This window comes from Equus quagga, chromosome 1 (assembly GCF_021613505.1).
Source record: "Equus quagga isolate Etosha38 chromosome 1, UCLA_HA_Equagga_1.0, whole genome shotgun sequence".
NCBI classification, from domain to species: Eukaryota; Metazoa; Chordata; class Mammalia; order Perissodactyla; family Equidae; genus Equus; species Equus quagga.
In genome coordinates, this window is record NC_060267.1 from 63,657,484 (window position 1) to 63,684,382 (window position 26,899).

Consider the following 26,899-nt stretch of genomic DNA (forward strand, 5'->3'; position numbering starts at 1 on the left):
GCCCTCCTGGGGCTTCCATTCCAGTGGGGGCGGGGGGTGCAAGCAAGGTATAGCGAGGCAAACCTTGGAATAGTGGGTATATTTAAAATTTTTATTAGGATTATCTTTGCTGCATTTATTTATATGTACTATCACTTATACCCCCCAGCCCGGGCCACTCCTTGGCCTTCCGTGGGTTCCCGGGCCAGGCGTGCAGGGCGGGGCACAGGGGTCAGGAGCTCAGTCCAGCTGTGTGACCTTGAGACACGCGCCCCATCTCTCTGAGCCTCAGTTTCTCCGTCTGTCATTAGGGAGGTCACCGGGATGCCAGCCTCCCTGGGCCGTTAAGAGGCTTCCATTGGCCAGTGAAAGGAGAGCGCTTGCTCCGCGGGGCAGCCCCGACAGGGCAGAGGCGAGGGCGGGAGGTGGCGGCGGCCCGCTGCCCCAGGCGCGCGGGCGCGGGGCTGTCTCGAGGGTTACATAAGGCCGCGCGGGGTGGACGCGGCGGCGGGAGCGCGCGCCCGTCGAGGGCGAGAGGGGCGTGGGGCGTGGGGCGGCCGCCGGCCGGGAGGGCGCGCGGGGAGCGCGGGGCGCGGCGGAGTCGGGTTTCAGCGCGGCTGAGTCAGGGCGCGGGCCGAGCCTCCCGCGGGCCGCCGCCGCCCGGCTCCGCCTTTGTACCTGCAGCCCCGCGAGCGGCCACCAGCGCCACTCCGCCTCCGCGCGCCCGGCGCCCCGGCAGACCCGCGGGATGGCGTCCAGGTAGGACCCTCTCCCCGCGCCCCGGCCCGCGCCGCGGCCGCCCGCCCGCCTCACCTCTCCCCCTCGGCCGCTTCTTGCAGGAGGAACGGGCCGTGCTGGCGCCCGCTGCTGCTGCTCGCGGTCTCCGCGCTCCTCCCCGCTGTCACCCGGACCCGCTCCGCGACAGGTAAGCGACCCGGCCTGAGGGTGGCACCGGCCGCCTCCGCACCCTGGGAGGTTGGTTTTGGCGGCGGGCGCGGCTGCGGTGCGCGCCTCATTCCTGGACATAAAAGGGAGTCCTCGCCGCCGGGCGCCCGGGTCCTGCGCGCTTCCCCGGCCGCGGCCGGAGCCCCGGCCACGGGCGGGCGCGGCGCTGTGTGGGCGCCCGCGAGGTCGCAGCCAGGCGCGGCCTCTCCGGCTTGGGCAGAGAGGGGTTTGGAAGCAGTGACGGCGCGAGCGGCTGCGGGACAGTTACTTCCAGCCGCCCCGGCGCCCGCGCTCGGGTCGTGCGCGCCGCTGGCTCCCGGTGCGGGCAGGTTTGCTGCCCTCTCTGTGCACAGGTGCGGATGCACGACCGCCGGCAGAGACACCTGGCGCTTTCGCGGCGCAGGAAATAACGGGACTGAATTGCCCCAGGCCTGACTTAGCGCTGAGTTACCTGGGGAGTCACATCCATCGTGAGCGGTGGCGCCAAGGGTGATGGGAAGAGCTGAGGGCTGGTAGCCAGGGGATCTGGTCCCTTCTGTTGCCTGCGTCTCACTTTCCCCTCCAGGACCCAAAGGTGGTTGGATGAAAAGTGGGATCTGAGTTAAAACAGATTTTGCTTAAGGTATGTCAGGCTGCCTGGGTTTGAATTGTCGCTGGGTTAGATGACGTTGACTAATGAATTTCACCCCTCTGAGTCTCAGTTTCCTAATCCGAAAAAGAGGAATAATTAGATCATCTTACCTCCTAGGGATACTATGAAGAATAAAAGAGAGATTAGAAGTAATATGCTTTCCACACCCTGGCACATGCTAGGCACTAAGTAAGTGATGGAAGCTAGGGTTTGGTGCTTGCAATAGCTGTGTTAGAAAACGGTGCAGGCGTTTGAACAGAGCAGCACACTGAGGGTGAGAGAGGCTTAGGATGTGGGCAGTCCAAAAGGCAGGACTTGAACCCAGACTGTGGGCTCGTCGGGTCCTTCCTCGCTCGGCCCATTTCTCATGCAGTTTTGCAGGAGAGCCACACTCTCCAAGTGGTCGCCTCTGACCCCTTCTGGATTAGGAGTTGGGTACACAGCCTCGGTGGAAGAAGTGTGTGGGGAGAAGGCGGAGGAAACTGTTTCCCCTGAAGGAAATGGGGGTTGAGTGGGTGGCCTCACTGTGTGCCTGAGGAAGCCTGGGACAGCCCAGACCATTGTCTCTTTGGGAGCAAGAGGCAAAGGCGATGACAGCTTTTCCTGCCAGAGCATGCAGCCTGGCATTTCTTTCAGATCAAAGGGCAGCTGGAGCACAGTTTTGGCCCCTGCCGGAACATTGCAATTTTGCATGTGATATAGGGTACTGCCAACTCAGCCGCAGAGGGCCGCTGCAGATTCTGTGGTCTTCTGTGAACTTGGCTGCAACCCCCAGCCCCAAAAGAAAGAGGGGTCTGGGGAAAGGAACTTTCGTGTTTCTTCCCTTGCCACGTTTTTAGGCTGGATTCCTTGATGTCAGGTCAGGGCTGTTGTTTCTAACACAGAGGAAGTCCTGTTCCCATCCCTCACGTTAAAAGGGAGTGGCAGGGAACGCTCAGGAGCTGAGCAGGGCCCGGGGATGGCCATGCCAACGGATGGGTACTCAGTGTTTCTTTGGGACTCTGAAGCCTCTCTTCTTAGATGCATGAACTGTCCTCCTGCAAACCGGGTTTTGCATGCGGTTTAATAAGGCCAACACTTGTAAACCACGTCGTATGTTCAGGCAGAGGTGTGAGCGAGTTCATATTTCATTCATCCAGTTCTCACCATCGCTCCGGGAGGAGGGGACTGGGGCTGTTATTATCTCTGTGCTCCAGACGAGGAAACTGAGGCCCAAGGTCCCAAGGCTTCTCATCTCCTGAGGGTTTCCTGGCCCACCCTGTTTAAAGAGACCTTGTCAATGGGGCCCTTGTCTCCCGCATCCACCCTTGTGCCCCTAATGGGTCAGGGCTGAACTCGTAAAGTTACAGTGTCATTGGAATACTTGCAATTTTAGAGGACAAGGAGGTTGTTTTAGGGGCAGGGGCAGTGGTATGCCAGTAACTTGTACCTGATAATAAAGTGCTGATATGTGCAAATTATTTACTTGTCTTTAAACTGTTTTATCGTGAAATACAACATCCATTCAGAGAAGTGCACGCAAAAAGTACAGTGCAATGATTTATCACGGAACAAACATCCACAAAGCCCAGGTCAAGAAATAGCATAGCCCCCCACCAGCTCCCTTGTGCCCCTTGGCTATGGTTATTCCCTCCCTCCCATAACCTTGACTTTTACAGTGATTGCTTCCTTTTTAAAAATAGCTTTACTACCTAAGCACGTATCCCCAAATCCTAACGTCCCACTTTACTTGATTTTGAACATTATGCATTCAGGATGTATTCTTTGGTGTCTGGCTTCTTTCACTAAATACTAAGTTTTGAGATTCATTTCTGTTGTTGCCTGTGGCTGTAGTTAATTTATCTTCATTGCTATATAATATTCCACTGTCTTAATGTGCCATACATTATTTACCCATTTTCTCCAACTACGTTTGGGTTCTTTCCACTTGGGGCTAATACAGTAGCGTGGCTCTGAACGTTCTTGTACATTTCTCTCGGTGCACACGTGCTCGCATTTCTCTTGATCCTATATCTAGGAGTAGAGTGCTGGGTGACAGGATGTTCAGATCCTCTAGCTGAACAGACAATGGCAGCATGCCTTCTGCTGTGTTTGTACCAAGGCATGCGGCCACCAAGCTGGTTGAAAGTCCCCATTTCGTTGCATCCTCACCAGCACTGGGTCTTATCGCTGGGCTTAATGTCAGCCTTTCATATGCATTAGAATCTCACTGTAGTTTCAATTTTTCCTGATTATTAAGTTGATTACCTTTTCATATGTTTACTGGACATTTGGATATGCTGATTGAATTTTTGTATTGAGGTGAAATTGACTTAACATAAAACCAGCCGTTTCCATGTGTGCCATTCAGGGGCACTGAGTACATTCACCACACTGTGCAGCCATCATTTCTGTGTAGATCCAAAACATTTTCATCACTCCAAGGAAAACCTTATTTCCATTAAGCAGCACTTCTTTTTCCCCAAGCTGCAGCCTAGCAGCCCCTGGAAACTGCTTAACTGCTTTCTGTCTCTATAGATTTGCCTATTCTGAATATTTTATATAAATGGAATCATATAATATGTGACCTTGTGTGCCTGGCTTCTTTCACTGAGCATAAGGTTTTCAAGGTTCATCCATGTTGTAGCGTGTGTCAGAACCTCATCCTTTTTATGCCTGAATAATATTCCATTGTATGGGTATACCACAGTTTGTTTATCCATTCTTCCATTGATGTGTCCATGTGGATTGTTTCTTCCTTTGGGCCATTACGAATAGTGCTACTATGAACATTTGTGTACAAAGATTTGAGTACTTTTTTTCAATTATTTTGGGTATATACCCCGCAGTGGAATTGCTAGGTCATGTGGTAATTCCATACTTATGTTTTTGGGGAACTCCCAAATGATTTTCCATGGTGCTGCATCATTTTACGTTCCCACCGGCAGCGTGCGAGGGTTCTGATGTTTCAACATCCTTATCAACACTTGTAATTTTCCATTTTTTTATTATGGCCATCTCAGTGGGCATGAAGTGGTATCCCATTGTGGTTTTGATTTGCATTTCCCTAATGTCTAATGACCTCGAGCGTCTTTTCTTGTGCTCATTGGCCATTTGTGGATCTTCTCTGGAGAACTTCTGGATCCTGATCAGAGCAGGTTCAGGTTTTCCCTCTGAGCATCTCACCCTTGCCCCCCGGCAGTCTGACGTGCTTTCCTGAGTGAGAGAGAACTGGGTAAACGTCCCACCTGAGATTTCGCATCACTAGTCACCTGCCTGACCTGTGCCCTGGCCTGCAGTGAGCTGCTCTTGCTCATACACCTTTAGAAGTTGTGATGAATAAAATGACTGTAGTGTTTTAATGACTGGCTAAATGTTTTGGTTTTGTCTAAAATTGGGAGGCCTGTGATAGCATCCTGTCCCACTGGTGTGTTTTACAGCAAACTGATGGCATGCTGAACCGCTCACAGCTCCCCAAGGATGTTTGGGATTTTGCATCTCCTTGACTCTGCACGAGGTGTGAACTAATCTCCCCGTCTAGACTACACTCTCACTGTTTCTCTTTAAGGCCTAATCCTACCTACCACCTTAAATGGCACCTCTTCCATGGTGCCTTCCGTGATTTCCCCAGCTGAACTTTCTCATCACTAAACCCCCACAGCCCTTCATCTGTCTTTCCAGGCACCAGCCACGGTCCCCCTCGTACTATCAATATGTTTATTCCTCTCTCTTTCCCATGGGAGCACCTTGGGGGTGTGGGTCATGCCTCATTTGTCCAGAGCTGGTCACTTGGCCTTTGGCCATTTTGTCATTATGATAAACAGTGCTCCTGGGAGCATCGTCAGGCAAGTGGCCTTTGTTTTCTTTTTGGATTATTTCCTTTGACTAGATTCCCCCTAACGGACTCGCCCATCAAAGAACAGAACTAGTTGGATATATATTCAGATGGATCTTTCTGAGGTACAAATTTAATCATGCCACTCCGTGGTTTAACTGCCTTTGCTGGATTCGCATTGTACCTAGGATGGAGTCGTGCTCCTTCCCCCAGAGGGCCCTTCGTGGTCTGGCCCCTGTCTGCCTCTGGGTCTCTGCTCACACAGAGCCCCTCCTGACTTGGGCTCCCACCGAACCACCAGCAGGTTTCAGAACGAGCTGTGCAATGTCCCACCTCTGTGTCTTTGCACAGGCCAGTCCCTCTTTGCGAGTGCCTTTCCCCCCATCCACCTGCCACTGCCCCGTTCATCCTTTAAGATTCCTCCCTGGGAAGCCCTCCTGCTCTGCCAGGCATGTTGGGTGTCTCTCCTCTGGTCCAGCACTGTCTGTCCCCTGTCTGTCAGTCACAGGGCTTCTTAGACTGGTTTGATTACTCGTCTGCCTCCCCCACTACATGGGAAGTCTCCAGAGGCGGTGGCTGGGCCTTCTCCAGCCCTGAGTCCCAGAACCGGGCACAGGGCCTGGCACAGAGTGGGGGCCTGGCACAGAGTGGGGGCTCCGCAGACTGTTTCAATGAATCAAAGAGGGATGAAGGGGTGGGTCCAGCCTGTGGCCTTGCGAGAATGCGCCAACTGACCATGTCCTCTGCGGTGTGTAAGTCATCTCCATTCTCCCGTGGCTCTGCCAACTGTGGGTGGGGCTTTTAGTTTTCTTTCCTTTCATAACTAGTTAGGCTGGAATTTACACTAATGTTACTTTACTCTTCATCTTTTTTTTTAATTCCATCTAATCTTACAAATAATTCTTCTAGCTAATCCCCACTTGTCTTATTCCCGATAGCCTCCATTTTGTCAAAAGTTGTACATTTATGTTTTCTCTCCTAACTAAATAGATGAGCTGATTTCCCAGTTGTCTTTTAATGTCTATAGCTCAATCCATTTAAAACGGACCACAGATCAGGTGAATTGCACAGATTACATAGGGAGTAATCTGCAGTCAGTTCTTTTCCAAAGTGGTACCCAGGATTCTCCAAAACGCTAATTGAAATGAGAACTGTTCTCCACTCATTTTGTTGCTTCTGGTTATCATATAAAGTTTTTTCTTTTATAAAGATTGGCTCCTGAGCTAACAACTGTTGCCAGTCTTTTTTTTCCCCCTGCTTTCTCTCCCCAAATCCCCCCAGCACATAGTTGTATATTTTAGTTGTGGGTCCTTCTAGTTGTGGCTAAAATTTTTTCTTTTAAAGATGGAAAATTTTTTCTAGAATCTCTATACTATTGGTCACTTTCTTGTGCATATGTGTTTTTTAAAAATTTCATGTGTGCTTGATGATCATTGCTTTGCAATTGTTTTATTTTCAGGTGTACCTCGTAATATATTTTGAATTCTGTGTAGATAACATCATATTCACCACCCAAAGACTAATTACAACCCATGCAGTTATGTTTTAAAATCTGGCCACTCCTGCCTTCTTCATTAAGCCATAAATTCTTTGGTATAGATTGATTTATCACATAATTTCCTTGTGCTCTGATTGGATGCTGGGAGTGTCGTCGCGGTGGTGGGCAGGTGAGGGTTATAAAAAGGGAGGCAGTCTTACAATAAGTGTCAGTTGAAGACATCAATGTGCGGTAAGGAGAACAGATGAGCAACAAAGTCTTCAAAGCCAGAGCAGCAGATCGTGGGGCCTGAACTACTGCTGTCCACTCAGAGTCCAGGGGAGCTGAGATGGGTCAGAGGTGTTGGGAGGAGCCAGGTTTGCTGACCAACCACCTTCCTCTGCTCCACCCCAACTCAAGAGAGAAAAAGTCTAGGGTTAGAACAGAACCTGAGAGAAGGTCCCGATCCTTCCCAGGCAAGATCTAGCGAGGGAGACATGAAGTCTAGGCCACCTAATGCGTGCAACCCACCCCTTATCCCTCAACCCAACCCAACCCAACCCAACCCAGTCCAACCCAGTCCAACCCAACCCAACCCAACCCAGTCCAACCCAACCCAACCCAACCCGACCCAACCCAATCCAGTCCAGTCCAACCCAACCCAACTTGATCCAGTTCAGCCCATTTCACACTTGTTGCATGCCAGGGATGACTTCAGGGACTGGACAGGGCAGAAAACTGTTTTGAGGACCCTAGTATCTCTCTCAAGTGAGCAGGGCCCCCTGACTTCAGGTGTTGGGGGAGACCTTTCCTGGGTTTGAGCAGCTTGACTAGAGTCTGGCTTGTAGAGAGCAGCCCTGCCTTAAGTCTCTCCAGGAGTCACCCTCCTGTCGCTGAGGGACTCAAATGGGGCTAAGCTTAAAAGCTCCCCCCCAACCCCCAGGAGGTCTTTTACAATTAGCCTCCTCCCAAAGTGAACATCTCTTGAAGTTGGCAAAGCTGTTTGCCCTGTTCTGGCTGCTGTTGTATTTCTCTGTCTTCCCCCCCATCTCCTGATTGCCTGCTCTCTTGAGGCCCTCGGGGTGCGTGGCGGGGTGACTGAAGAGCTGCATTGGACCCGGGCCCATCCTGGAGGGACCCACAGTCCAGTGGGAGAGAGCAGTGTGCAGCAGCTGGCCCAAATGCTGGGGAGATCGTCCTGAGCGTCCTGCTGCAGGGGCAGGCAGGCCCTCGTGCTGCCGACGAGGGAGGAGCATGCCACCAGGAGGCGGGAGAGGCGGAGGGAGTTGAGCACACTTCGCGGGAGGAAATTCGTTTTCCTCTTTCATTAACATGAAAAATAACATTACACTTTTTGGTAATAAAAATAATAGTAATCATAGGTGGGGAAAAAGGGAGGAGTTTACAAAGGTCACATATTATCTTGTGACTCGGAGATAAACCCTGCATACATTTGGTGGGCCATCTTTCGAGTTTATTTTCCATGCATAAATACGCACTTATAGTACGAATGGATCGTTCTGTACGTTGTATTTTGTTGCTTGGCGTTTTTTTCCTTGATCATCTAGACACTTCCTCTGGAACACTAAATATTCTTCCTAACATCCTTTGTAATTCAAAATTGAAATAGTACTTCGTTCTCTGGCTGTCCCGTAATTAAGCTAGGCCCCTTTAGGCCTTTAGGTGGTTTCCAGTTGTTCACTATTATAAACACTATGGTGATGACTATAGTCTTGTAGCTCTGTATTTGACCTTTTCTGCAATTATTTCCCAGCACAAACGCCTAAACAAATTGTTGGGTCCAGGGCCTGCCCATTTTGAAGGCTTTCCTTGCGTTCATTGGAAAGCAGTAGGAATTTACACTCCCTGCGACAGCATGTGAGAATACCCAGCTGGCTCCACCTCTGTCCGCTGCTGCTGAGTTATTTCTCTAATCCGAAAGGAGAGCTGACAACAGCTAAAGGGACAGCACCAGCATCACTGCTCCAAATTGTCCTTAGTTGAATGGGGTTGGGGAACCCTTCCCCTTTTCTCCCCCTCCCCCATTCCTTCATCCATTTTGCATGCGCCTTGTGGTAAGGGCTAGACGAGAAGAGGGTTCTTCGGGAAGTTGGAGTGAGAGAGCTCAGGTCCCAGGGACCTGCGTGGTTCTCAACCCTGACTGCCCCTTAGAGTCGCCTCAAGGATTCCGAAGGAGGCTGATGCCCAGTCCTTCCCTCCTTCCAGGATTCTTAATTCATGGCAACTGAAGGCCGGTCATTGGCAGGTTTTCAAAGCTCCCGGTGTGATTCTAAGGTGCAGCCAGGGTTGAGAATAACCAGTGCAGGCCAGCGGCCTCCACTCATGGTAGCGATCCTGAGTCCAGAGAGGAAGGTGCCTGTCCGTGTCGCAGCACAGGTGACTGTGTGGCAGAGCTGGCACAGGGCCCCAGAGGGAGCCTCGGGGAGTAGCTCGTGCCCCTGAGCTCTGAGACCCCAGGTCCTGGGTTCAGATCTCTGCTCTGAGGCCTCCTGTTCAGTGACCCGGGGCCAGTTGGCTCTCTTCCTTATCTGTAAAGTGGGACAGTTCCTGCTGCAAGGAGCAATGAGATAAGCACGGGCCTGTGATTGGTGACCGGTCCAGTACCGCCTTCCTTCCCTGCTGCCATATCGCCGTGGGTTCCTTGAGGGCTGGAACTCCTATTTGTCCAGCATCTCACACGGCACCACACGGACACAGTGAGCATTTGAATGCACTAATGAATGAATCTTTCAAAGCCTGCGTCTGTGGAGATCTTAGTGAAAACCCAGCATTATGAACCCTTGACCATAGCAACGTCTGTGTGGGCCTCCACCCCTGCTGGAAGACCACCCACAGCCATCCGCCGTGGCAGATGGTGGAGGGCCTGGAGCGGGGGTGGGAGCAGGGCCCAGGTAGGACAGATACATAGGGGATAGAATATGTGTCGTGAAAGAGAAATGAAGGTATGCTTTTCAGGTGCTGGAAAGTGGTAACCCTTCCATCCTGTAGAACAGATGTGCAAAAGCGGATGACGCGCTGACCCTGAGTTCATGCAGTGTCAGCAATGTCACACAGAACTCCGACTGAAGTTGGGTCAGCTGCTTTGCCCCTTCCAGCCACGCAGTCTTAGCGACTGGCTAGTTCTGTCTTTATTTTCAGCATACAGGTCTGTCTCCTGGCCTCCATTCTCTCCACCCTGCAATCCATCCCCCATATTACAGCTATGGTTGTCTTCTAGCTTCTGGTCCCTCAGATGTGGTCCAGGGACCAGCAGCATCAGCATCGCCTGGGAACTTAGTAGAAATGCAGCGTCTCCAGTCCCACCCACAGACCCAGGTTTGAGCCGCACTGTAAAACCTGCTCTGATTATGGCACCCCTACCTTAACACCGCTTGTCGTCTTTCCATGCTAACCACCAGTGGTAGGCAGAGTAGTGGCCCTCCAAAGGTGTCTACCTCCTAATCCCCGCACCTGTGAATATGTTAGGTTGTATGGCAAAGGGGAATTAGGGTGTCAGATGGAATTAATATTGATAATCAGCTGACCTTAAAAGAGGGTGAGGACCCTGCATTACCCAGGTGGGTCCAGTGTAATTGCAAGGGTCTTTAAAAGTAGGACAGGGAGGCAGGACGGGTCAGAGAGGTGCAATATGAGAAGGGCTTGATCAGCTCTCTTTGCGGCTGTTGCAAATGGAGGAAGGGGCCATGAGCGGAGGAATGTGGGTGGCCTCTAGAAGGTGGAAAAGACAAGAAAATGGATTTTCCCTTAAAGCTTCCAGAAAGGAGCATATTCTGTTCATACCTTATTTTTTAATCTGAATAAGACCTGTGTTGGGCTTCTAACCTACAGAACAGTAAGATATAAATTTGTGTTGATGTATTTCACTAAATGTGTGGTCATTTGCCACAGCAGCCATGGAAACCGATTATAACTCCTTAGCGTGGCATTTGGCACCCTCTGAAGTCCTACGAGTGTGCTGTTCTGGCCTCGTCTCCCAGAGTAACCCTCCTCACAGCCTGACCTCAAACCATGCAGCCCCCAGAGTGGCTGGAAGGTGGGGAGGGCCACCCTGATGGTCCACACTAGGGTTATTCTCTCCTGTACCTCCAGCAGCTAGCACCATGCCTGTCCCTGGGCCAGTGCCCGGGCAATGCTTGTTGAATGAATGACCCAGTGGAAGCCAGCTACATCCGGGTCACTACCAGCCACCAAAGGGCCCCAGTATGCCAGAGCAAATGTGGCAACAGGGGGACATGGTGGAGACTTGTCCAGAGGCTCAGCTTTGATGTTCCTCTATTCCGTCTTTTGTCTTGGGCAAATCTCTATCTCCCTTTGGGCCTCACTTTCCTCATCTGGGAAATGAAGGGGTTGGACCACGTAGTCCCTAACGGCACCGTTAGCATGAACCTTCTAGGATGCCTGAGCTCAGATTGGCCAAGCTTTGAGGCAGTTTGGGGCAGTGATTGAACTCAGCAGTGCTCGGCTCTGTTCACATCCCTCACTGCGTCCCGTTCCACCAGTCAGGATCCACAGCTGTGCCCAACAACTGTGTGTGTCGCACGCAGACACCATGAGAAACCATGAGAAACCATGGCTGCTCTCTCCCCGTCTGGTTAAAATGCCGCATTACTCACTCTCCCGCAGAACGAAAAAGGGGGAAAAAGGAAACCATTCCTCACTGCAGTTTTTCCATGTGACACATTTTCTAATTTTACTTCAGGTTTCACTGTCTGGAGTAGATGGCTCCATTTCAGGGTCATATCCCTCCCCTCTTAGAATATGAGCTTCCAGTTTAAGAAATGAAGTGGTTTTTGCTTATTTAATATTTACAAGTGTGGGCTGATATCAAATTACCGCTGAATATCTTCCTTTTTTCTGCTGGGATCGTCCTCTGAGCTGCAGGGCGTGGCTGTAGCAGTAGGATTCCTCGGAGCTGGGCTCAGCCATAAGAGTTTGACCAAGTCACTTCCACCCTTGGACTCAGATACTTAGTCTGCAGGGAGAGGAAAAGGCTGGCTTGCCGCAGCGACTGTGTGGCTGGATTGGGAGAAGTGGTTGGTGGGTCCCATTTCTAAGAGTAGCTCTCTTTGGGACTTTGTTGGACACGTAGCGCCTAAATTTCTCTCTGCCATCAGCTTTTGTAATCTCTGCACCTTTGCTCCAGTGCATAGCGTGCCTGAGACATTTTTAGCACCTGGAAAGAGTCCTGTAGCTTTGTTTCAAAGAAATTGACTCTGCCACTGGATGTCTGTTGCATCCAGTCTGTCCCTGGCATCTGTGTGCCCCTCCTGGTTCAGGCGTGTGTCAGGCTGTCTAATGGTTGTTCAGCAGCTCCCTTGCCAACAGGACCTCCCATCTCTCTACCCTCTGGTGCATGGTCTCGCTGCCCTCAGAGTGGCTCGTCAAAACACAGGTCCCATCATGTCGTGCCTCCTCCTAAAACTGTGCTTTCTATTACAGCACCTTAAATTTAACACCCCAGGATTGGAGCTCAAGGCTTCTTCTCCCCTCGCCATGTCCTTGCTCCAGCCACAAGGAACTACTTGCTGGTTTCTGAATTTCGTGAGTGTGTTCCCTTCTCCCAGCTTTTGGCCAGTGCCATCCTGCGGAATGGAGTTCTTTCCCTGCCCTACTGCGATCCTCTTTCATCTTTTCTCCTTTATAGACTTGCTCTGCAAAGTGTGATCTGTACCAGCAGCAGCAGCATCGCTGGGAGCTTGTTAGAAAGGCATGGTCCCAGGTCCTGCCTCAGACCTGTTGCATCGAATCTGCACCTTACCCAGGCCCCGGGTGGCAAGTGTGCAGGAGGAAGCATGAGCAGCAGGCCTTTGCGGCAGGATGCTGAGGTGCTGGGGCTATGGGGTCAGACAGAGCTGGTTCAGTTCTAAGGTTTGCACAACTAGCTGGTGACCTTGGACGATCCTTGGCTCTTCCAGCCTCAGTTTCCTTATCTGTAGAGTTGAGATAATAGGACCTATCCCAGAGTTCTTGTGATGACTTCGTGAAATCATGTCCTAAAGCTCTTAACACACGGCCTGGCACATGCTAAACCCTCAGTAATGGCCACGGTAATGAGGTTCAGCCTCAGTGCCAGCTGACATGGTCCCTAAACCCTCCTGGCCCTCTCTCAGCATTGCTTGTACCTGTTTCCTTCCATCGGGGGTCAGAATTCATTTGCAATCCAGCTCACCAAGGACGGGGAGGGCCGGGACAGTATCATTCATCTTTGGAATCATTGACCTTCTGCTGGAGGGACGTAAGCAACCATACTCCGAAGTGGGAAAAGTGAAAGATAGCTACGCAAGGACTTTGCAAGGGGGCTTGGTGGGCTAGAATTAATCCTAAAGTTTCTGGCCTTGGGAGATGTCGCCATCCTGCCTGTCATAGCCTAGTAGGTTTTCACTGATTCATTTGCTCACTCACTTTTACTGCATAAATATTTATTGACTGCCTCCTCTGTACAGGGCCGTGGGCATGTGCTGGACACAAAATGATGGACAAGATGGCCATGGTTCCCACCCTCAGGAGCCTACAGTCTACTGGGGGACATAGACACTAAATAAAGGATGGTACAAAAAACTCAATATTTTTAACTGGTGAAAATGTTGTGAAGAAGTACAGGGAGCCATGAGCACAGCCCCGGGCCCTCTCATCTGTCCTGAGGTGTCAGGACAGTCTCCCCAAGGAGTGACATTGAAGATGAGATGTGAGGGTGAATAGATTTAGCCAAGAAGGGGGGTGGGGCTGGTGGATTAGAAGAGGAGTAGATTGTTCCAGATGGAACAGAATGAGAAGAGGGTGGAAGCAGCAGCCTGTGTGTGGCCTGAGCTTGGCGAGGGAGGGGAGGCTGCGGGGGGCGGCTCCGGGATGAGAGCAGAACCTCCATCCAGTAGCTGCTTTCTGAGCCTGGCCCTGGGTGGGCATCGTGGCTCATAGCCCAGGGGTCCTCGGGCTGAGGGCCTCTGGGTCCTCCTTCCTGCTCTGCTCTTGCCTCAACTTATTATTGGAGAGGTCATTGCTTTGGGGGGGCAAAGAGTCGCCAGCTTTGTGGTGCCCAAGAGAAGTGTATTTAAGAGACTTGCAGGAAAATGATAGGGAACAGGGCTGGAGTGAGAGCCCTCAGCCAACTCGAAGTCTCTGGTCCTGCCTCGGCCACCCAGAGCCTCGCAGACTGTCACAGCTGCCTGGCCGAGAGGTCATGAAGGTCATGTGGGGAAAGGATTCTAAGAATTGCTCTCTGTAGTTAGACTCCTGTTAGTCTTGGCTTTGAGAAGCTTCTTCCTGTCTGTGAAACGAAGGGGTTAGACCAGCTCTGATATTATCTCTTTAGATTTTTGTCTCTCTCTGGATCTCTGTATTCAGAATGTGCGTCCATGAACGGAATGCAGAATTCTCTCAATAGGGAACAGAAACCAGGTCTTGGAGGGAATAGCAGGGAATAGCAGGTGGGAAGTTTTTGGGTGTTTTCACATAGGGGAGCAATTCCTTTAGAAATGGGGGGATGCGGATGGTGCATTACCCCCTCCTGTCCGAGCTGTTCCTTGAGACCTGCTTCTCCAACTGGGTGTGCTCACAGTCCTTGGCTGTGTGACAGTGGATGCAAAGCCGCGTTATTTCCCGCATCCATTTTACTCAGTGGTTGGTAAGTTGGGGTGGGGGGGGGGATGGGGAGTCCAGTAACAACTGGGGAATAATTTAGAACATTTTTATATTAATTAAAAAGAACCAGCACACATATAGTATAGAGTGGAATGCAAAACTTAAGTGCTTTTAAAGATAGAGCAAGAGATTTAAGTTAAATTTCCCAGCTCTGGGGGGCTCTTTGGCTTGAGCCAGGCCCTCAGGCAGAGGGTCCCTTCTCTCTGATGGTAGGGTGCTTTAGTGGAGATGACGTTCTGTATAGATTTGAGGTCTCCAACTTGTGGACGAGGCTCAGAATTGTTGTAGCGGGTGCCAGGACCCATTCTTGTGTAAACGTTTTGTCCATCCACAGACAGCTAACACACTTGTTTGTGGAAGGCTCCATTAACACTTTCTTGCTATTGACAAGATGCAGATCACTGCTCTCCAAAACTCTTGCACTAGAACTGTGAACTCCCCAAGGGAAGGACCTTGTCTCTGTCACTGCTGGGTCCCCAGCACCTAAAACAGTCCCTGTCTTACAGCAGGTGCTCAATAAATGCTGGTTGAATGAATAGAAGTGTATGTGTTGATGGCTACCAGAAGCTTTCCTCTCCCGATCTGTGTTACCTTTCCAGGAATAAGAGTCGGCCTGCGTTAGCATGGGAAGATTGGGCGGAATGTGAAAAATGCTGCTCATGCATATGCATGTGGGAGACTGGCCAGGCCCACTCAAGTTCAAGGTTTCTAAGAATCGCCCTTTGGAGGCAGCCTCCTACCCTTGTGGTCCATGTGCATAGTGGCTCCTTGTGGAGAAGGCACAGTTCACCCATTCACGCCCGTTGGATAGCTGGGGCTCCAAGGGCTCCCTTCTGACAGGGCCTGCAGTCCCCAAACACCTCGCTTCTGTCAAAACCCACTGGGAACCTTGAGGACCCAGAAAATGTTGGACTTCTGGAATCATCTATTCTGGCTCTCCTAAATTACAGCTGGGAAGATGGAGGCTCAGAGAAGCCAAGAACGTGATAAGAATCACACAGCTAAAATGTAGAACTGAGTCTAGAACTGGGTCTTCTGATGTCCAGGTAGGGCTCACGCCACCTGGAAGTTCCTGAGTGCTGCTGGACTGTAGCTGCGTTGTCAGTCTGTCCCATCCTCAGGGATGTGGGAGGAAAGATGGGGCTCGGGAAGTCACGTATGCTGAGGTCTCTTATGTGCCTGGCAGCGCACGGTTAGAGCTGAGCTCTGGAAACATCAGATGGACTTCAGATCCCACTTCCTCCGTTTTCTGGCTATGTGACTTGGGCAAATTGCTCAGAAAGAGCGCTGGTTTCCTCATCTGGACGTGGGTAGTAGCGGCCCTTCCTCCAGAGGCTGGGGGAGGCGTTCTGCAAGTAACGCTGAGGAGTGCTCAGGGTGGAGCTTAAGACAGCAGGTGTTCAGGGGATGAGGGCTCTCCCCTGGACCATGGACCTCCCCCTGCTGCACAACAGCACCCCCGGGAGCTTTTAAAAAATACTGAGGTCTGGGCCCATCCCCAGAGAATCCAATTGGGGTGGGAGTCAGGCATGAGTCTTCTAAAGCCCTCAGGCGATTCTCCTGCCCCCTGAAGGGATGAGGAGCTCAGTCCTAGACCATACATGCCACGAAGGCAGGGGACACGTCTGTCCTGTTCACCCTGAATCTCCAGCACTAGTGGCCCCAACATTGCACTGCACCAGCACCCTGAGAGCTAGCCATCATCAGCTCTGTGTCCAGAACAGCAAACTGAGGCTCAGGGAACTTAACTGGCCCAAGGTCACCAGCTAGTAGTTGGTGGCGCAAGGACTTGCATGCAGGTCTCTCTGGCTTGCGTGTCCTTTCCCCTGCACTTGCTCGGTGAGGCTCGTCCTCCTCGGGTCCTCCTGAGGTCACCCTCAGTTTCTGGTCTCCAGCTGGGGGCATCTCCTGGGTGCTCGTCTTGGCAGATGCGGGTCCCCCGCCCATCCTGTGGTGGTGCGCAGGCTCTTCCTGCAGCAAGCGTTTGGAGACCGCCAAGCTGTACTTTCATCTCGATTAAACAAGAGTCAGCCTGTTTCACAATACGACTTCAGGGTCACCATCTGTTCTGACTGTTCCCTTAAACTCAAATCCCATTTTGGAGCCAGATGGGGCTCCAGCATCCTGCAGGGAGCAGGTCTCTGCACAGTGGAGCAGAAAGGTCTGTGGAAAGCAGCAGTGTGTTTGATAACAGCTGTGGGACAAAGTTCTTATGGCACTTGTTGCCTGCTACTCAGCAGCATCCAAGTCATTGGTGTGGACCCCAGCCTCCCTCTACAGACTTGAATGCGTCCATTCCCATATTAGGCACCTACTGTGTACCAGCACTATATGAGGCACTTTCCATGCCTCGCCTTCTTTAGGGTATGAGCGAGAGTGGCCTGGATAGCTGTGGGAACGTGACATGCCGTGGGTGCTTGGACGAGTCATGTCATCAGTCTGGGCCTCAGTTTTCTCACCTTGGGGACATTGCACTGGGTCTTTCCTGAGGTCCTTCTGAGCTCTGAAGCTCCCCCAGCTCGCCAGGCCCCCCTCGGCCTCGGGCGGTGCAGCAGGGGTTTCACGGCGCCTGCTGAAGCCATGCACTCCTTCTGCTGGCCGCTGCTCTGCCCTGGCTGTGCTCACACCGGCCCGTGGGGGACGCCCGGGCCGTTCCCAGGGCAGCTTGGTTTTGCCCGGGGCGTAACATGCCAAGTGCTGAGAGGCTGCAGGAAAGTATGTCTCCAGCTGTTGCCAAACGACCGCCTTCGCTCCACATTCCAGATCGCCCAGTTCCACCCTCTCCTTGGCAGGGGAGATGAAGGGGGCCCGAGGGCCGGGGCGGCAGCTTAGGGTGCAGTGGGAAAGGCTCCTAAAATGGTCAGCTGCAGCCCTCCTCAGAAACTGCTGAGGTGCCCTGTGGCCTGTGGGATAAACATTAGTCTCTTTGGCTTGACATTCAAGGATCTCCATAGCCTGGCTCCAGTCCCCTAGATGACAAAGTGATTAGGAGCAGAAGGAGCTGGGAAGGACCTCAGATGACCCACCTGTGAGTCCCAACCACCCCAGTTAGCAGCTCTGTGGCCTTGATCGCCTTCGGCCTCAGTCCTCTCATCTGCCAAATGGGAGAGCAACAGTCCCCACCTATCAGATTGTCCGGAGATCAGATGAGCTGATGCATGTCGGTTTAACACGTCTGAATCTGTATTTGTCTGGATTTGTATTCTCTCCTTTCTGCTCTAATGCTGGAGGTTATTTAAGGGTCCCATTGCTCCTGTCCCCCAGAACCACTCACACACTCACGTACACTCGCATGGGGTTTCCTGACTCTGAGGGTGAGCTTGTGCTCTGCTCCCTCCACCGTGCTCACCTGTGCGAAGCTTGCAGGCTCATCCCAGATGCCTTGTCCTTCAGCTCAGGCCACTGCATCAGGGCTCCATGTGTTGGTGTCCTGCCCCCTCTACTAGGTTGAGAGCTACTTGGGGACCAGAGTCTGGGTCCTCACAATCTCCAGAGTCCAGCTCAGGGCCCAAGTCCAGATGAGGTCGGCCACTGGACACTGGTGGTGGGCAAGGCCAGAACCCTCTAGGGTACCAGGATAGAGAGAAAGACTGGGAGGCCCACCCCGCCCTCCCCTTCAGGGATCCATTCTCCCTTGTGGCTGGGATAATGCATGTTATGACTGAATTGAGGCATGTGGAGAGCAATTCTTTAAGAGATTTGATTGCCCACATGGTGTCAGCCATGCCAGAGAACTCAAGAAACACCAAGGACATGCCTCACTTAGGGGGAGACTTGGAAAGCACCCGAATTACAATATTCTTTCAAGCTGCTCTCACCATTTGATGCCCCCCCACCCCACCCCCTATGCCTCACATCCCTGGGGCTGGGGCTGGGGGATGCAGCGAGAAGCAGGAATCTTGTCACTCTTCCCCGGGACCTCGAGGGCTGGCCTGTCCCATCCTGTCTTGTCCAGTGGCCCCAGCTCTAACACCTAGCTCCTCCGTGAGGCCTCCAGCCAAACCTCAAACCCTAACAGCATAGGATGGAGGAGGGCACATCTGTTGTTCACGGCCCCACCCAGACCTTCGTTTCTGGGAGGGGAAGGTGGAGGCAGTGGAATTTAGTCTGAAGTCTAAGAGGCCAGTGTGTTGAAGACAGGCGCTCCCACCGTGTTCGGCGGGTGAGAGCCAAGGGCGGGCGTTTGCAGAAGCTGGTCGTTCAAGGCCCTCCTGCTGAGGGGTCAGTGAAGAGGATGGAAGATTGCAGCCCTCAGGAAAGGTAACAACAAGGTCTGTGTGGCTATTAATGTTATATTATACCTCAACAGTGGGGTCGGCTGAGAGCTCAGGTCTTAAGTGCCTGTTGAGCTAAATGGTGCTGGTGGGATTACCCTGACAGCGGCTGGCATTCGTTAGAATTCTCTGTGGTTGATGACAGTAGGTAGGATATGCTAAGACCAGCATGCAGGAACCCTTCTCCAGAGTCTGTTAAGCTCATGCATTCACCCACGTGTGCATTATTTGTTCATTCATTCATCATTCCTCTGTCAATGCTCAATTTTTGCTCACCCCACCCAAGGCCTTGTGCTAGAGGGGCAGGGGTGAAGTTGGGAAACACGGGGATGAAACTGGAACAGGATGTCTGCTCCCCGCAGGCTCTCAGGCCAGCAGGAGACACAGGCAAGTCAGCAGATAATGACAGAGTCGCGGGAAATTGGAGCTTCCTGGGAAACTCACCCAGGGAGGGTCTTTTGGCAAGATGGGGTGACTCATTTGTAGGCATCTAGGAAGAGTCAACCCTGAGGCCCAGCTTCCCAGTGCGGCCGTCCCTAGATGTCTTCAGGCTCCTTTTGCCCCATGCAGGGCCCGGGGAGGCAAGGGAAGGAGCTGTGGCCGGCCCTCCGGGAAGGCCTGGGTCCTGCTGCTGGGACAGGCTTTCCCTGGGGAACAGTTCCTGGGAAGCCACAAGCTTCCTCCCAGCTGCAGAACCCTCGCCCGACATGCCCAGGTTTGCGGGCTGGGGCTCCTGAGCCCCTCTGCATCCTGCTTATCCCCAGCCTGGGCCCACTTGGCCACCTCGGCCCAGGCCCTAGGCCCTTCTGATGTCAGCCAGTGGCTGCATCTCTCAGGGGCTTCAGCCTCCCATCAGCCTGGCTGGGAAGCCACTCATTTGCTGTGCTGTGGTCAGAGGCAAGCCCCATCTCGCCCGGGCCCTGCCTGGGTCTGTCCCTAGCAGCAGTGGCTGGAGTCCCGCTCAGCCCTGGGCCAGGTCTCAGCCCGGCAGCAGACTTCACCTCTGCTGGCCCCCTGCTCATCTCTCCTGCTCCGTGATCCCCACGGCTGGCCCCCCATCCAGTCTCAGGCCACCGCCTTAGCCTCTGCAGCTCGGTGTGGGGGCAGGGGGTCTCAGGCTTGAGTGTGCATCGTCCCCTGGAGGGCTGGTTCAACACAGGGCGTGGCCCTCACCGCAGGGTGTCTGGTTCAGTAGGTCTGGAGCAGAGCCAGAGAATTTGTAGCACTAGTAAGTTCCTGGGTGACGCCGAAGCTGCTGGTCCAGGGACCACACTTCGAGAGCCACCGGTTAAACAGATGGCTATGGAGCTCGAACCCAGGCTGTCTGGGTCCACGTCTCATCTCTGCCACTCCCTTGCTGTGTGACCTAATCCCGCTGCCCCTCAGTCTGCTCTTTTGTGAAACAGAGATGATAATAAGCCCCTCCTCGCTGGCTTATTGCATTAAACAACCCAGTCCAGGTCAGACTGGCATACAGGGAATGTATTGGGTTTTTTGGCTGCTGTAACAAATTACCACAATCCAGGGGTAAACAACAGAAATGTATTCTTGTAAAGGTCTGGAGGCCAGAAGTCCAACATCAAGGTGCTGGCAGGGCCGCCCCGCTCTGGAGACCCTGGGGCGAATCCTTCTTTGCCTCCTCCTGCCTCTGGTGGCTGTCAGCATTCCCTCGCTCGTGGCTGCATCACTTCAGTCTCTGCCCCTGTGGGCACAGTGCCCTCCCTCTTCTGTCACCTCTCCCCTGTGTCTCTTATGAGGACACTTGTCGTTGGATTTAAGGCCGACCTGGATAATCCAGAGTGACCTCTTCTTCTCAAGAGCCTCAATTCAGTTATATCTACAACAGACCCTTCTTCCAAATAAGGTTGGCTTCACAGTGTCCAGGAATTGGGACGTGGACATAACTTTTTGAAGGCCATCATTCAACCCACCACAGTGAACATGGGCCGTTATTATTATTGTGTAGTTGTTTCCTCCCGCAGCTGCGTTAGGCCTGACCCTGGCTTCCTGCCCTCGGGTGGGGGAAGGAGTCGAGGGCTAAACCAGCTTCCAGCTTTCAGCTCCTCTCCAGTGGCCCCATTTTACTCAAGCCGTTCCCAGGCTGGGGCAGGAAATTCTGCTTATGAAGTGACACTGGCCACGTTACAGCATTTGAGCATGTTCAAGTTTCACTGATCTGAGAAAAACAGCAGTCCTGGTCCATGATAACTGTTCCTGTTTTCACATTCAGAGCCACTTGACCCTCACTGCAACCTAGTGAAGGAGGTCGTGTCGCCCGGTTTTGCAGGTAGGAAAACTGAGACCCAGAAGGAAAATTGCCCAGAGCTCCCTTTCATGGCGGTTATAGAAAATAGCTCAGGGGAGAGAGAAGGCGGCTTATGTCGTTGATGGTAATGACAGTAACCACAACCACTCTATTAAATGTCTGCTTTTGCTGAGCCTGCTGCTCAGTATTTTATGTCTCTTATCTCAGGTCATTCTCAAAACTCTCTCCTGAAGTCGGTGGCATTCTTCTTATGTTACAGATGTAGAAACTGAGGCTCAGAGAGGTGAAGTGTCTTGTCTGAAGTTGCACAGCTTTTAAATGCAGAGCTGGTATTTGAAGGCAGAGCTGGTTGTCATCTTCCCCAACACCATACTGCTTGGAGATCTGTCTCCCAGCTCTGAAAATTTGTCAGGTCAGCCACAAGCAGAGCAGTGGCTGCACTGTGGCCAGGAGGACCAGAGCCTCCCGCCCTCCCAGATCTGCTCAGCAGATGAAGCCCATGAGAGACTGGCTGGCTGGCAGCAGAGCCCTGCTCCCGGTAGCTGGTAGGGTGTGTGAGTGTGTGAGGGTGCTGAGGGTGATGCTAAGAGCGATGGGGCAGGCAGGAGGTTGTGGGAAGAGAGAGGCAGACAGGCCCAAGGCCACTGAGGGCTGGAACAGTCAGGGTGTGCTCCCTGGAGGGGGTCAGCCTTGGACTGAAGTGACATTCCTGGAAAGGAGCAGACGGAGGCTCAACTTCTATCCTCGGACAGATGAGAGTTAACATCGCCTGTTCTGGGGCCTGATGGCTGTGTGCCCTTGGGCAAGGTGTTTAGCCTCTCTGTGCCTCTGTTCCCTCATCTGTAGATTGGGAACAATAAGAGTTGTGAAGGACTCAGGGGCTGTGACTTGGCATCGCTTAGGGAGCGTGTGCAAACTGCCATGCGCAGGCCACAGCTGGACCGACCGGATCCCCCTCTCTGGGAGGGGGCCCGGGCGTCAGGATTTTACCAAATCTCCCCACTGATTCCGCTGTGCAGCCAGGGTTGGGAGCCGCCGCTGTGCACATGAAACGCTTGGTGCCAGGACACAGTAAGGGCTCCGTGCTCCTGAGCCGCCGTTTGCGTTCGCACAGACACTCGTGAGACCAGTAGGGAACCCCGACCTGTGCTGGGCCCTGTGGCAATCGCCGGTGTCAGCTGTGCAGGTCAGTGCTCGTATTTATTGATCAGCCATTTCTAGTATTGCTTCCGAGAGAGCGAGGTCATCGGGTTCAACGCTTTGTGAAGACAGGACCCCAAGCTGATGCTCTGAGAAGAAGGCTCTGCGGACAAGGGGGAACGTAGGGAAAGTGGGCCGCCAGCAGGGGACCCGTGTGGGGAGCTGCGGGAGAGCTCTCCAGGCCTGCGGAGAGGCGGCGAGGAGAGCGGGCCGCGTGGCTCCCCGGGGCCCTGCGTGGAGACCCCCCGCCACCCCCCAGCTCCGGCGGCGCCCACGAGCGAGGCCTGCAGGCGGGGTTTTTGTTGGTTGGCTGGATTTCAGCTGCAGAAGCTTTTCTTCAAATGAGGCTGTAACCGGAACCCAACATAGTAAACAAATTGAGGCTGAGTTGCTTTGGTGTGCGCGTGTGTGTGAGGGTGGGTGAGTGTATGAATGTCTGTATCAGGGTGTGTGTTGTGAATAGGTGAGGGCATGCGTGTGAGTGTGACTGTGCATGTACGTTATGGGCTGACAGCAGGCCTTCTCTGCCGCCCCCTCCTCCTGCTAGTGGCCCCTTCTCTGCCCCTCCCTCCGTCCCCCGCCCCATCCCTGGCCCCATCCCCTGCAGATGGGAAGCGTCTGGTCCCCCTGTCTGCTCTGACCCTGCCAGCCCTGGGTCTGTGCTGAGCCCAGCGGTCGTCAGGAGCTGTGGGCTGGAGGGCGCCCGCTTCCAGCAGGTCCCCACGTGTTCCCACCCGGTGCCCCTCGCGTGCCCCCGACAGGCCCCTTCTCCTCCACGCCCGTTTTCCGTGAGTATTCCTCGCAGAGCCCGGGCTGAGTGCTCCCCAGCTGCCTGCTGGCAGTGGTGACTCATTGCAGTTGAGGTCATCCTCAGGATTCAGAGAGCCTTTGTTCCCCAAATGGAGAAGGAAGGTCCATAAAGCGAGAGGAGTTGACTGCAAGACTCTTCCCAGATGCCTGCAGCTGCTTGCGCCTGCCCCACCTGCCGGCCTTCGCCGGGCCGCCGGCTGCACGTGGTCCCTGGGCAGCTATGAGCCGAGGGTCCCGGAACAGAGGTTTGGGGAAGGGGTGAGGAGGGGTCTGAAGGCCCTTACTGCGGCTTCCCAAGGCTCGCATGTGGCTCTTGCTCTGCCCAGCCCGAGGGGCGTGTGGGTGTGTCTGTGTGTGTGAGTGTGTGACTGAGTGAGCGTGTAGTGGGTGGTGGTGAGCAGACCTGGGTCACAGCCTGAGGGAGTCGTACCACATTCTCCAGACGAAACTCCTCCGTTCCTCAGTTGCTGGGCCAACTTATCCAAGTATATTATTAATTCGTTAATGGCTAACAGTTGGAGGGGGCTGTGAGGGGAACCCATGGGGTGTGAGTCCCTGGCCCCGAGTTGGCCCCAGGCAAGTTGGCTAGGACGCACGCTGAGTCCTCACTGTGTTGTCCACTCTCACGCTGACTCTGGGAGCCAGTCTCTTGTGCTGCCCTGTGCTACAGAGTAGGTCTGCAGCTCAGAGGAGCCATGTGGCCTGCCCAAGCTCACACATGTTAGTGGAGACGCAGGGCTCAAGTGCAGCTCTGATACCAAAGCCCAGGGGCCTAACCCTCACCTGTGGCTGCCAACTGGGAGAGGGCAGCAGGCTGGAAGACTGAGTCCATGGGGCCCAGGAGGGTGCACCTCTGCCTTTTGCAGCTCCCTGCTGACTCTGAAGTCTGGCTGGGCTGGACCCTTCCCACCATGCTATACCACCTACTCAGGTTTCAGTCCTGACTCTAGTCACTTATCCTCATGGCCTTGGGGCGGTAATTAACTTCTCCAAGCCTCAGTTTTCTAACCTGTAAAGTGGGCGCAGTAATATTATCTGCCTCACCGAGAATCAAGTGTGAAGATGAAACAGTTCGTGGAAAGAAAGCTGGTTGAACAGTGCCTGTCACGCAGCAAGCCCACAGTAAATCTTAGCTGCCGATGGGATTGCATCTTGTTCATTTCGTTCGTAGGCCACCCTTGCTGGGCTCTGTGCTGGCGCTGGGGACCAAGAGATGAGTCCACATGGTCCACGCCCAGGAGCCTGTGTCTACTCATGTCAGGGGAGGAAGGGAACTAACCACCAGAACGCAGAGAGGTGAGGGTACGGGTGGAGGAATGGATGGGGGCTGTGGGGACACACAGGGGTGTGCCTGGGAGAGCCACAGGCGAAGCTCGGAAGGCAGTGGGCTGTCATGGCCAGAGCCCAGCAACGGGTCTTCCATGCTGGCTCCTGCACTGGGGCCTCCAGTAAGTGACTTCCCCTCCCTGGGGCTTGATTCCCCTGCGGAATGAGCGAGTCACCCCTGCCTTGCTTCCTTCCTGGTGGAGGGAACAGGTGAGAGAGGCTTTGGAGACCGGAGAGGCTCCTGGGTGGATGAGGATGTCTCCTTTCTGCTGGGGGTCTCGGCTGGGCCCAGCTCCTTCCAGCTGCCACGCTGTGCCAGTCTCTGCCCACCTCCAGGCCCCTTCAAAACCATCCTTTCCTCAGTTTAGGCCAGAGGTCTGAGAGCGAGAGAGGGAAAAAGAGGGAGGAGCGCCCACACAGTAACTTCATTGAGCTGGGAAATTCCTATGCTGTATATGAAAACCGGAAAAGGGACGGGGGCGTTCTAAGTTTACATGTAGAAAGTGCTCTTCTGTGATTCAGAAAAATGAAGTCTTTGATTGTTGGCGAGCCCAGGTCCCCCTTCTAAGTTGAGCCAGGATTTTTCCCCTGGCAGGGGAACAGTCCTTTTTCTAAGAAATGCACTGGCGGCAGGTTTTTCTAAGAACCTCTTGCATCTTTGCTGTGTGCAGACGGGTCCCATGCAGCATGAATTCTGTTGTGTCCATTTTCCCCGGGAAGGGAGGTGGTGGAGCAGGGCCCCTGGGGACGCCAGCCTGGGTGGGGTGATGTTTCCTCACAGGCAGGGCTGTGACACTTTCCTGGGCACAGCACCCCCTGCCTCCGGCCAGGTCGTGCTGTCCAAGGACGAGGAAATCTGTTGGGAGGGCTGGGTTTGTCCTGGTCCCTGTCGGAGTCATTCCTTCCAGGCCTAAAGGCTGTGGACGGAAGGAACTGGCAGTTAAGGGTAGTTCGAGAAACTGGAAAACAGACGGGAGACGAGGAGGATGCAGAACTGGAGACACTCGGACCTGGCAGGGGCCTTTGGAAATCGTCTGGTCCAAGCCTCCCATGTGAGGAGCCTAAGGCTCAGAGAGGAGAAGGACCTGCTCAAGATCGTGGCAGAGTCTGTCTCCCCCGCCAGGCCTTTCCACTACCCTGTGCAGCATCTGAGGGGCCGGGATGGGGAGGTCGAGGCTGACTTGTGTGTGGTCCCAGAGAGGTCAGAGTTAGGCCCAGCCAGGCCGGTGGGAGCCATAGGGCGACTGCCTCAGCTCAGCAGGAGAAAGAGCTCTGAAGACTAGACTTGCCCAGCAGTGGTCAGGGTTGCTGGGGGGCGGGGGGGTGTTAGCTCCCAAATAGAGATGTGTAAGCAGAGCCCAGATGGCCTTTCGGTGGGTGTGCGGTGGAGGAACCTCCTTCCCCAGACGGTGAGCTGTACTCTCTCTGCGCATTCTGTGGCTTGCTCAACTCCCAGCTTCCTGTCTCTCCAGGGAGGTGAGAGGAAGGGAAGCCACAGGCCAGGAGGTCTGATTTCCATACACCCAGAGTCCACAGGGGCCAGCTCCCTGGAGGGGTATCCAAAGGGCAGGGAAAGAACAGTCCTGAGAAGATGCAGGGATGTCCCCTCCCAGGCAGATGGCCGGAGAAGCAGCAAGGAGGAGGGAGGTGTTGGGGACCTCCTCTCTCCCCAGGGTCTGGGTGCAGGAAAATCCAGGCAGAGGGCCCCTGCTGGGGTCCCCAGGGCAGTCACCCCACTTTACCAATCACCCTTAGCCTGCTGGGTTCAGCCCCAGGCCTCAGCAACATGGGATCCTGTGGACCGCCTGAGCACTGCCCCCGGTGGGGAGACGCCGACCAGCTTGGAGGAGGCAGCTGAGTCCCGGGTTAAGCTGGCTGAAGTGGTCCGTGGGTCTGCACAGCCACAGGTGGAGGTGAGGGAGGCTGGGGGCACCTTTTGCTTTCCCAGGCAGCCTGTGTAGGACCAGGGCAGAGGATGGGAGGTCAGCATCTGGGCCACCGCTCACTGTGTTACCTCACACCTGCTCTCAGGTGCCTTCCAGACCTCTGCCTCTGATTCTGTTGTTGGCATCCCCGCTCTCCCACTTTCTCTAGGCACAGACAGTGTCCCTGGCAGTCGCAGCCCCAGAAGCCTTCCTTGGGTGGAGGCGCCATTCTCTATGTGGCCACCAGGGGCCGCTGCCTCGCACGATCCTGGGGTGTCCTCAGCCTCCGGTCAGGCCTGGGTCTGGCTTCTCCGCAGCCCTTGTTGACCTGGAGCCAGAGGAATGCTCCTCAGCCGCTTCGGGCCTTAAATGCTAACAAGCGCGAGCACTGGGCTCAGGTCCCAGATGATCATCTGTGAGACGGAGCTTTGCAAAGCCAGATACATTTCCCTAGGGAGGCAAGGCTCTGAAGCCCAGGGCACTGCTTTAGGACCCCACAGATGGAAGGGCTGGGCTAGCCCATTGCACAGAAGGGGAAACTGAGGCTGACTGGGGAGGAGCGGGGCCGGATGTCCTGGAGCCTGTGGCTGAGA

General features: G+C 53.9%; 1 protein-coding gene across 1 annotated transcript in view; it reads left to right on the forward strand.

Moving 5' to 3' along the window:
• Positions 1-403: 403 nt before the first annotated feature.
• The window catches only part of COL15A1 (collagen type XV alpha 1 chain), a 102,254-nt gene continuing 75,758 nt past the window's right edge, over positions 404-26,899 (forward strand). Inside the window, exons 1-2 of the mRNA XM_046666190.1 lie at positions 404-738; positions 819-904. Of these exons, the coding sequence (XP_046522146.1) occupies positions 728-738; positions 819-904 (97 nt within the window). The 5' untranslated portion in view covers positions 404-727. The remainder of the gene's footprint in view (positions 739-818; positions 905-26,899) is intronic.